This window comes from Pteropus alecto, unplaced genomic scaffold, assembly GCF_000325575.1.
Source record: "Pteropus alecto unplaced genomic scaffold, ASM32557v1 scaffold8, whole genome shotgun sequence".
NCBI lineage: Eukaryota > Metazoa > Chordata > Mammalia > Chiroptera > Pteropodidae > Pteropus > Pteropus alecto.
The window spans coordinates 12,925,111-12,936,730 of record NW_006494609.1 but is presented as its reverse complement, the minus strand read 5'-3'; the positions used below and the strand labels follow the sequence as shown (position 1 = coordinate 12,936,730).

The 11,620-nt window shown below is 47.6% G+C and overlaps 1 protein-coding gene across 1 annotated transcript in view; it reads left to right on the top strand.

Moving 5' to 3' along the window:
* Positions 1-5,916: 5,916 nt before the first annotated feature.
* KCNK10 (potassium two pore domain channel subfamily K member 10) overlaps positions 5,917-11,620 on the top strand; it is a 113,533-nt gene continuing 107,829 nt past the window's right edge. Inside the window, exon 1 of the mRNA XM_006925506.1 lies at positions 5,917-6,425. Coding sequence (XP_006925568.1) covers positions 6,374-6,425 — 52 coding nt within the window. The 5' untranslated portion in view covers positions 5,917-6,373. The remainder of the gene's footprint in view (positions 6,426-11,620) is intronic.

Genomic DNA, 11,620 nt, shown 5'->3' with positions numbered 1-11,620 from the left:
AAGATGCTTTTAAGAAAAGTATTAGTTGGCTAAATCCTTGTACATATTGGTAAATGGGTAAAAAGAGTTACTTACATGAAGAAGAGAATGTTGGACAATTTGATCTCCAAGAGATTAAAGTTATTGTAAAGGTCTTGTTGCTCTTTACTTTCACTTAGGTATTGGAAAATTAAGGAAGAAAGATGTAGACTGGAAGTAAGAAAATATTTGACCTAAAAAAGTTCCTTAAAGTTTGAGAAAGCCTACCAATACAATTTTGAATCTCTTTCACTAGATATATTTAGGAATCTTGGATGGTCATATTCAGAGGTGGAAAGCTTAACCAGGACGTATCTTGAAATGACCTCTTCCAAATCTGGTTGTTTGATTCAGCAGACATTTAGATGACTTAGTGTAGAAGAGGAAAATTCTAATATTATATTTTGTCCAGTCATATTCAACCAAACAAATATTTTCTTTAAAAGCAGCAAAAATGAAATGAAAATATTTTAAACATTCCCATTGGATGCTGAGGCTATGTCCTGTCCTCCTAATTGAAAAAAGCTTTTTCCATTGGTCAGACTATTCCAACCTTTCATTGGTTGCCTGGGAATAAAAGCATTTGTCACCATGGCAGGACAATAGGTCTCTTTAAAGGATTTTCAACTCTTTACCAAGCTGGAAGACTCTGGGAATAAGGATTGTCTATAAATCAATTGGTTGTTAAAAGCATGCATGCCTTCTATAGGCCTTAAAATTTTGGTTCAAATTAAAACCTTCCTAGAATGACATGAAAATCAGAGCTCGCTCATTATGGTGTGTAACCTTGCTTAATTTTTGTTTATAAATTCAGTAAAATACCATATGTGCCTGTCAACTTGATGTGTATGTGTGAAAAATCTCATCCATCCTTGAAACATGGCTTTTTGAGAGATAAGAAACAGAGATAACTTCTTAGACTAAGGCTAGTACCAAGTCTAAGGGAGTAGGTTGAGTTAGAGGGAATACAACTGCCTTCTATTTTATGGATATTGGCTGGACACTGCAATTATAGAAGGCACTGAGTTATTTTAATGACCTGCTGTGGTCAGGAAATTGTTTTTTTCCCCTTTGACTCAAATGATCTTTAGCTACATCATGACATTAAACATTACCAGATAGCAAATGAATTTAGACTCTTAAAAAAAAAAAAATCAATGTCATTTAAAAAAGGTGGAGTTTTCTAGAATAAAGTACACTAAAAATATGTAACGACAAGTGCAATCTTTGATTGGACCTGGTTTTTCCCAAATGACTATAACTTTTCTGTGCCTTTGAAAAATTTCAAAATAAAAAAGTTGAGGGGAAACCTCCTAAAATTTCAGCTCCATTTCTTAAAAAAGTTATCTGGGATGATATTTTGGGGATAACTCAGAGGGAACTACTTTAAAACTTGTTTAATAAGAAGTAGGATTATAGCTCTGTACATTTTTGGTAAAATATTTGGCACGATGCCTTATGGGAGCTCAAATAATATTTTCTTAAGGGCTAAAATCCAAAACAGAGAAACTTACAAAAGGAGAGGCTGCAGTTCCAGGTTATGAAACGTGTCCATCAGCCTGATACTGTAATTACAACTTCTTTGTAGTTCATAGTATATTATTTTCATTAGTCCCCGAGCAGAAGCTTGAGTCATCAAAATAAATCTGCAGGAATTGTGCACGCAGAGTTTGCTATTGAGCAGTTTGATATATGACACCCTCTATCCTATAGCTGCGTGTGTGCCTCCAGCTTTTCCAAGCCAAAAGCAGGGCCCAAGATTAGAGCAAAATATATTTTAGGGTGTGTTTTTGTAGATGCTGACTGGGACACAAAAACAAATACAGGAGTGATTAAATGCTGCGAACAAAGTGGGAACTTCACTGGGAAAGAAAACAATACTGGTAGGAGATGTTTAAGTTAACTTTAATGCAGTGACTCTATCGGTTTCATCACTGAATGTGTACACAAGGGGTGTGTATAGGGATAGCCTCACCGAATGAGAAGAGAGAGGACTTGGAGGTGTCTTGGGGAAGGGGGAGATCTTGGAAGATTGGGATTTCTTCTGGACCTCAAGGAGGAATGATGAAACCAAAGAGAAACAATCCAAGGCAGATGAACAAGCTCGTCCTGATCTTCGTGATTTAAATTAGATCGTAATGAGATCTGTTCCCCTCCTTCCGTTTGCGGAATCAGCACTAAGCAGGAGCCCCCAAACTGCTCCATCACTCCCTGCGATTCGCTGTCCGGACACTCTTCTGCTGCACCCCGGAATCCGTGTTGAACTCTTCTCTGGTTGAGTGGTGCATTGCCAGCCGCTCTGGGACCCCCCACATGGCAGGCAGCACACGCCCCTCCGCTCTTACATCTGCCCAGGGTGCGGCGTCGGGAGAGGGTAAGAGAGCCAACTCGCGGAAAAGTTCCTCGTGGGAGATGACTGGAGTCTTCGGGCTTCCCCAGTCCTCCTAGTCCCAGGGCCACTGGTCTTTCATTACGTTGGCGCTGCAAAGATTGCAGGTTCTGAGCTGCAGAGACCCCGGGCGATGCGCAGCTACATCTCCCCGGCAAAGATCCGCGCTCTTTCCCACTGGAAGCGCGGGGGACGCCGCCGCGGTCGCTGGGACTGCTGGCGGGGCTCGGCCAGTGCAGGGAGACTTTGCGCCACTGTGCTTTGTTTTCTTGCCGCAGGAACCCGAGACCGTCTCTTTCTACCAGACTTAACCTGCCCGCAGCAATAGCCATGGAAGTTGCGGCGGCACAGAACCAGAGGGGACCGCGGGGAGCTGCACCATTTTTGGATGTTTTTTCTCTACACAGACCACTTCCTGCCTCCTTGGGGTGAGTGGAATCTAGTTTGTAACGTCGACGGCGTAGAACTGAAGCTGATGGAAGGGGACTGAAGTAGTGCAAAGGGTTAATCTGCTAAGTTGTTTTTCTTGGGACGGGGCGGGGGGGGGGCTCTCCCCCTTACTTTCTCTGCCTCCCTCCCCCCACCCCTCCCTTCGCCAACAGTCCATTCCAAATTCTATGCAGTTTAGGAGTTGGACTTGATTAGGCCAGTTAGGAGTGGGGGTGCTGGGATTAATTACTTAATTTTTGGTGGATGCCCCCCTGCCCCAACTTGTCTTTGTTTACATTCTGAGAAGGGAGAATTAAAGTGTAGGTGAAAGCCCCAGCGGTTGGGGGGGCGGGGCGGCATCTATTGATTTAGCAGAGAGAAGATCCTAGGCGCCAATGACTAGTGCAAGTTATTAACTCGCAGGAAGACTCCAGACCCTTGATCCTGCTCCCTCACCCCAATAGGTCCATCCTAAACCTCCCAGCCTTCAAATAATCATCCTGTTGATGCTTTTCTGGGGAAGGTTTTCCAGGTCCCAATATAATTTCTAAGAAAAACTGCAAACTGTCTTGTACACAAAGGATGCTCAATAAATGTTTGTTGATTGGCTGAATGATGTACCCTGAGGCTGTATTTTGCACCATGGAAATTTGCCCGAGGCGGGAGCTAATTCCCTAATGTAGACCCCAGGGCACCAGGTTAGTCCAATTCATTTTACAAAAAAGGGGCTGGAGTCTTAGATAAGATAGTATTTAGATCGTCATTACCCAAAAGAACCCACGTGACGGCCTCAGGGTCAGTTTCATGGGTCCAGGGACCAGATGAGCTCAGTTGGTTTTGAATTTCTTTGTTGTGACCTTGGGCAAGTTACTTCTGTGAGCTTTGGTCTTCTTACCTATGAAATGGGACCATTTAGAGCTTTCTCAAAGGGAAGATGTAGGGAAGATGGATGAAGAGAAGTATGAGAAGGTTAGGGGGGCATTTTGATAAATGTCAGTCTTACCTCCCCATCTTCAGAGGATTCAGGAGAGAGAGAGAATCTTTCTCTGTGGACATCTCTCTGACTTGGATGCAGGTAAAACCATGGCATTGCCGCGATTGGGGCCCGCCTGCCAGCAAGCAGCTAAGGAGGAGGGGGCAGAGTGAGGCTCTGGAGGCTTCCTCAGGAGCTTGGAAGCCCCCTTAGGGTCTTGGAGCAGAATTTACATACTGGTGTCCCTGTCGATGTAGCTGGAGAAGCAAAAATTCCTTGTTGGTCTCATTTCCATGTCCCATCCATCTTCTCAGCCTCCTAGTGGGGCGAGGGGGGGGGGCAAAATGTGGAAACAGTGGCCCCAGAGAAGGTGGCTCTGAAGAGCCTGGGGGACCTGAGCCTGACCAAAGGCTCAGGGTGGTGCCGTCAGATTGGTACCACTTTTGCCTGAATGGGGTCTGCAGTCCTGGAAGCCTGTAGGACCAGTGACAAAGCACTTACCAACCTTTCCCACAGATGACAGTGGACCTCCGTGGACTCAGAAAGCTGGACATGACAGTGGGGGGTAGATGATGAGAAAGATGCTGCCGACATAGGGCTCCTCAGAAGCCTCAGGGTGTCCTAGGGTGGCATGCAGTTCAGAGAGCAACTCCTAGTGTCGGGGTTTAGGGCCACAGCAGGCAGGCTCAGGAATGAGCAGGGCAGTTACTTTCTCTTTCATAAGTAAAGGCAATAACAATCTAATCGGACCTCATGGCACCAGACTGTAAGCTCCATGCAGTCAAGGTCCCTGCCTATCTTGTTCTTTGCCATATGACCAGCACCTAGTGTGGTGATGGTACATAGAAGAAGTTCAAGATTATGTATATGGAATGGATAGTAACTTCAACTACTTCCTATCCAACGTTGCTTCATGCAATTCATGCCTTCATTTAGCAAGTATTTCTTGAGCATCTACTATGTACAAGGCTTCGTTGCTAGGCATCCAAAACAATTCGTAAACATTGTTTATATTGGTACTTCCATTGGCTAATCCAAGACCATCTCGGCCCACCAGGTTCTTCTGGAGACTGAGGTCCCACCGCAAGCCCTGTGCAGCTTCAGGCGGGGGCAGTGAGAGCGGGGGTAGGGAGGAGTGCCAGGTTTAGCCTCTTTCTGGGAGCATGCCTGGAGGCCCTATGCTCCGGTACCTGCTGGGCCCTCGGACTCCTGGGGCCGCCACTTCCCGGAGCTGCCAGGTCTTGGCAACCCCGCTTTCCTCTGGGGCCGCCGCGCCTCTCTCCAGCCTCATCCCCGGCCTCCTAACAGCGGCCCCAGCTGGGCTGCAGGTAGCTGGGGAAGGGACCGGGCTGAGCCTGGGGAATGAGCTTCCCGGGGCGGGGAGAGCGCGGCCGATGTGGAGCGGTCCCAGAACAAAAGGCTCATGGCTGGCACCGGCCTCTTCGGAATGCGCTGGGGACGTGGGTTCGGAGCACAGGGGCAGGAGGGGACTGGGGTGAAAAAATGAAGTGAGAAAAGAAGGGGGGTGCACCCAAGGTGGGAGTGGTGACAAGAGGTCGCTCCTAAGGCAAGGGTCTGCTGTGAGGCCGCCAAGGCTCTTCCTTCGCCTCCTGCAGAGCCTTCCAGGCAGCCAAGCGTGTCTCCGGCTGCAACTCCACCAAGCGCGCCGCGGCCGCTTCCACGGCCGTGCGCCCGCCCGCCGGCCGCGCCAGTAAGTAGCCGCGCGCCTGCCGCCCGCTCCCCGCCCCGCTGCGCCTTGGCTTCCCGGACGCCTTGCCGGTTGATCCCCGCTGCTCCGTGGGCAAGTCCGCAGCCGGCCGCTGCCTGGGGCCGGGCGCCAGGGGCCGAGAGCGCCAACCCCGGCCGGACGCCTCCACCCACTGCGCGCTCTCCCACCGCCGCGCGGCTTCTGCGGCGCAAAGCGGGGAGGGTCGTCCTCGCCGCGCGCTCCCCGAGTGCCGCGCCACCTCTACGTCCAATGGCTTTCGTGGGGTGGAGAGTGGGGGGCGTCGCCTGCGGGCGAGGAGCCACAGCCAGGGTGGGGCGTGTGCGCTCTGCACCGCGGAGCCAGGCTGACGTGCCCGCCAGAGCGCGCGCCCGGACGAGAGTGTGTGTGTGTGTGCGGGAGTGTGTGCGCACACGCCTTCGGGGGGCTGGAGTGCCACTGCAGTGGGCTTCTCCCTCGCTCCGGCCCTCGGGCTGCTCAGCCCCCCAACCTGCCGGCACCGCAGTTGGGAAGCAGCTTGGCTCTTTCATCTTCCTGGGCCTCCCGCTCCACCCACTCATCGCCAATCTTACTTTTCCTTTTACCCGGACAGGGGGTGGGGGGACTGCTGCCAGCCACCCCTCAACCGGTGCAAACACCCAAGCCGTTTCCAGTTCTCTCCTAAGCCAGTATTTTCCACTTCTCCTTCTCTGGGGTTTCTCCACGAACCAGTCCAAGGCTCTCCCCAATCCTTGGAAATTGTTTTGTTGGACCGCTGTACTGAGGCGTGTAAAGCTCGAGGACTTTATTATTATTATTTCGATTCTTTTCATTTCCTCCCCATCTGGGCAACGGAGCAATGAAATTTCCAATCGAGACTCCAAGAAAACAGGTGAACTGGGATCCTAAAGGTTGGTATTTCCTACTTTTGGCCGCCCTCACCCTGCCTCCATCCCCGGCGTGTGCCCGCTTCCGTGAGTGGAAGCACTCTTGCTCCTGGCAGCGTGTGTCCTGAGGCAGGAAAATGCGCCTCGGAACTGCAGCGCGGTGGGAAGAGGGCGGAGGCAGCGTGGGTTCCAAACCCAGAGAGTGCTTGTCATTATCATATAGTCATTGTCTCTAACGGATTGTTTCAAAATCTAAAGATACAACAAGCCGGCTGTTTGGCTTGAAATTGCACCAAGTGTCGGATATTTGTTTTGAACTTTGTGTGTGCGTGCGTGTGTGTGTGTGTGCATGTGTGTGCGTGTGTGTGTGTGTTACGTGTGTGTCCTTTGTTTCTGGTGATCTTTGTCTCTCTGGCAGATGGGTGGGGTGCCTCCCCCTGGACCTGGGGCTGCGCTGCCTGCCCAGGGCGTCCGCAATGGGAAAGGTTTCCTGGCAGCAAGTGGGGTTCAGATCTGCAGCAACAGTCTCTGGAGGTGGCCCTTCTTGCAGGGTATGCGGAATAATGGAGCCCACGGGGCCTTCTGAGTCTTGGCTCGATCTTATTACCAAACCAGGCAGCTAGTTTGGCTCCCAGGGAGCAGAAGGGGGTGTGGGGAGTGGGTTGGGAGAAGGGTGGGGCTGGCAAGGGCTAGGGAGGAGCCACTTAGTGAACCTGCCTGAGCAGTAGTGTCGTTTACAGTCTCTTAAAAATGTTGGACAATGTTCCCTCTGTGCAAAAGGGAGCAACTAAGACAGATTTGTGTGTGCCACCGTGTCTGTAATTAGCAGACAGTTGTCAAGGTTCCCCCTGAGATCAGCATGGGAGAAGAATAAGTTGAAAGGTAGTGTCCAGTGTTAACAAAAATGCCATTTAGCATTTCTCTTCTCATCTGAAAACTGAGTCCAGCTAGGACGAGCCTCTGTGTGTTTTGGGGTTGAAATGTGTTCCTTTGATTGGGATCTTTTGATTTTTAGCACCAGTGGTTGTAACTGTAGATGCTACTTGCATGCTTTTGTGTGTATGTTTAGTGTTCTTTAAAAGTGTATTTTTTCTTTTCTTCAGACTGGAAAAGAGGAAACCTTTTCATTTGTTAAGTAAATGTCTTATGAATTGACTGGCTATTGAAGAGAGAGTGAAGAAATATTGCCTACTTTCAACACTGAGGCCGTTACACCTTAAATACAACCTGCATCTTCTCTTTTGTCTCTAGATTTCTGGAATTATGAAAATATGCCTTAGCTTCCCCCCCTCCCCAATCCTGGCAAAGCATATTTATTGAATACCTACTACATACCAACTGCTGTCCCAGGTACTGGAGATACAGTCAGAATAGCACAGGCAAAAGCTCTGCCTTCTTGGAGTTTATAGTGAGGGAGACAGACCTAAATCAGTCATCGCACAGAGGAGTGGATAATTACAAGTTTATGTATGTCCCATGAAGGAGAGCATCGGGGTTTTAAGAAAGTGATGGAAGAGATGAGAATGATCAGGTTAGGTGGGAGGTCAGGAAACATAGTCAGACACTTGTAGTGAAACCTGGAGGATATGTAGGGAGTAATTGGCTGATGAGGAGAACTATTGCAGAAGAGGGAATGGCATGTACAAAGGCCCTGAGGCAGAAGGAGCATGTGTATTTGAGGAACTGAAAGGAAATTTCTATGGCTGGAGCAGAGAGCAAGGGAGCATGTGTTTCGAGGTGTCATTGAGGGATCTGTAGGATCAGACCCAAAACCTCGTGTTGTTGCAGGTAGGGTGGAATTGTGGGGTGTGGGAGGAGTGTAGTCTTCGTCTTAAGCCGCTGAAGGCTTTCAGGCTGAGGAATGACATGATCTGAACTAAGTTTTAAAACAAGTGCTGTGTGGCTCTTGTAAGCAACCAGATACCCTGGTGGCACGGACTGGGAATGGAGAAGTAGATGGCGTAGGGAGTGATGAAGGAAGTGAAATCTACAGGTTTTTCGTGAAGAACTTGTAGAGGTGGAGGAATTGGAATGGTTGGGACAGCAGCCAAGGTGGGACCAGTCTTGAAGGCGCGTGAGTTTAGTCTAGGGTTTGCCAAGTGGGAGATGTCTCTGTGTCACTCAGGAAGTGTGTCAAGTGGGCAGTTGTCTAAAGAATCAGGTGGGGATTTTCAAGGGACTCCGATAGGGAGGGCTGTGGGGTTAACTTTGTGACACTTGCCTTGGCTTTTAAAATACATTCCTATATGATCATCATTTTGCATATTTATGTCACAGTGATAAACACACGTTACAGCCTGACACAGTGAAGAAGCATGCAAGTAGCAACTATAGTTACAACTGTTGGTGCTAAAAATAAAAAGACTAATAAAAATAATAACACTTAATGAGCAATCATTGCATACCAGGTGTTTTATGTAGATTATTTTATATAGTCGTTCTCATAATACTTATCTCATAATACTTATCTGATGGTTTAAGTGTTACTGTCCCCATTTGGCACTTGATTGCTATAGGGTACCACTATGCTGCCTTCCTGTAAGGTGCTCTGACTTCATGCATAATTGTTCCTGAAGGTGGGGGTGACAGTAGTCTTCCTTAGCCAGAGTGAAGGCAGAAAGAAAGTAGGAATGAGGGTAGCAAATCTCACACCTGTGTAGAACTATGTGCCAGGCACTCTATAGTGCTTTACATACATTAAATAAATGACTTATTAATTAATTATTATTTAATTGGAAGATTAATTTATTTAATCATCTTTATTTAATCTTAGGAGGAAGATACTGTCCTAATTCGACAGTTGACGAATTGAGGAACAGAGGGGTTGAGTACCTTGCCCAAGGTCACACAGGTGGTAGATGGAAGGGTTGGACTAGAATATAGGACCTTAAACACCCTTCAAGTCTCTCTCTTAAGTTATTGGGACCTCTGGCTCTTGCCCTGTGAGGTTCCCAGAGCTCAGGGCCTGGAGAAGCCCAGTCAGGGGCTGGGAGGAGGGTAGAGAGGAAGAGGAGGTGGGAGAGGACGGAGGCAGCGAATCAGTCTTTTCCACAGTTCCTTTCTCCAGCAACCCCTCTAGCTGGCTAGCGTCTCTGCTCCTTCCTCTGGTGGGCTAGTCACTGACTACTGGACAGACCTTGGGTCTGTTCCTTGGGGATTAGTGTTTGCACAGACCAAGGGTGTTTAGCAGGGCAGAGATAAAGGGGATCCTAGCGTTATATGAGGAAAGTGAAGGGATAGTTCACGTTCAATGGACTGTGGGATTTGAGTGTTTTCATACTTTTAGGGGGAGGCGCTCACAGATTGTGGAAGGAAGTTGTAATTATGATGTTTTGCTTACAGCCCCGTTACCTGACAATTTAATAGCGCAAAATGAAGGTGGATTGAGAACAGATTGGTTTTGATTGCACTTGGGAGAATTATGCAAAGCACTGTCGAGAGGTTTACGTATGAAAATAAGACCTAAAGGTAAAATGATTATTCTCTGGTGAGCTCTGGCCTTTCTCCATATTTGTAAAGCTAAACCTTTAACAAATAGTTGCTGTTTGTGCAGTACCTACACAAAAGTAGATTGGCACTAAGTCTTTTGCTTTCATAGCAGGATTTATATGTATTTTAAATTACTGGGATCACTTGTTGATGATTTTCTGCTGATCATTGAGATCGGCTTGCTGCTTTTATGTATGTTAAGGGCTTTTAAAAACCAATAAATTAGCAAACAGTATTCCCACAATTTGAGGCAAGTGTAAAACACTCTGGATTTTGGGGCAAAAAGAATCAGTATCTAGAATGAACTGTAGCAATAATTAGCTGTGTGACTTTGGGCTGCTCATTTAGCCTCTCCAGGCTCCAGTTTTCTCCCACATGCAAAGGGGCCATTGACATGGCCTCTTCGACCTTACCTCTTCAACTTACCCCTTGATCTGACCTTTGGGCTACTTGGCTTCCTTTTGTTCCTCAAATAGAGCACACTTGTTCCTGTCTCAGGGTCTTTGCACTTGTACTTTCCAGAGCTTATAGCGCAAGTTTGCGTGGCTGACTCCTTTCCATCCTTTGAATCTCAGCTCAAATGTCAGCTCATAGCAAAGGGCTTCCCTGTCCCATCTGAAGACCTCTCCTCTCATTCCCCAGCCCTATCACTCTCTATTATGGCACCTGCTCAACTGTCTTCCTGGCACTTGCCACGACCTGAAACCATCTTACTTACTCATGTGTCACATTCGATGGCAGCCTTCCTTGCTAGCATGTGAGCTCTTGTCTTGTTGATTGTCATGACCCCAGTGCCCAGGGAAGTGCCTGCCACAGAGTAGACACTCAATAACCTTTTGCCGAATGAAGGGATGGATGGTGGGATGGATTGGAGAGGTTCTCTAAGGCTTCATGCATCATGGAAATTCCAGGACTCCTCTAAGCTACAAATGGCAAAGAACAAATAAGGAGAAGGGAAGAGTATCCCAAATAATGGGGTATCAGAAAGGACACCGATGTCTCCACGTCCTTGTAGGCTCCCTGTTCTCTGAAGCCTCCATCAGACTGTTTTCCTTCTGTTCTCCTGTTCACCAGGGGTGAAAAGTTTGGTTGGAGTGAGGTGGGGGTGGGTGGGTAAACTGACAAAGATATAGCTGGTCTAATTAATATTTTGGTTCATATTGGCCATTGGTCTATAGCTCTTTTTAGATATTTAAATCCACTTAAGAAAGAAGCAAAGCTCCAGAGCTGGAGTTGGATTTTTTTTTTTAAACTGCATTTTTAGTGCATACTTTAATGTAAAATTCCAGAGAGGTCTGTATCGTACGTGTGTATTACCTTTCGGTTTATAGAACACATTTTACAAATTATCTCATTTGTTCTTTCAACAGCCCTATTTTTGTCAGTACTGAAGTTTTAGATTTACTGGTGGGAGTAGAAAGAGTAAATGGGGGCCCAAGGCTGCAAACAGGCAGAACTGGGGCCAACCCAGGCCTTTCGATACTTACATGCAGAGCGATTTCTCTACAGCTTTTCTCCTTTCCAGACTCTTTGACCCTTCCACATTCTCCCATTCTTTCTTATCCAAAAGTGTGTTCAGAGGTTTCTCTGAGAGATTTAGAGGAAAAAGATCTTGGGTGATCCGTGAGTCCTTAGTCAATTGCTGTTTCCTACAGGTGGTACTTGCATTGGTGACACAGACTTCATCCTGGGAATTCTGGTGAAGACTCTCGGATCTCGTTTCTCTGCTG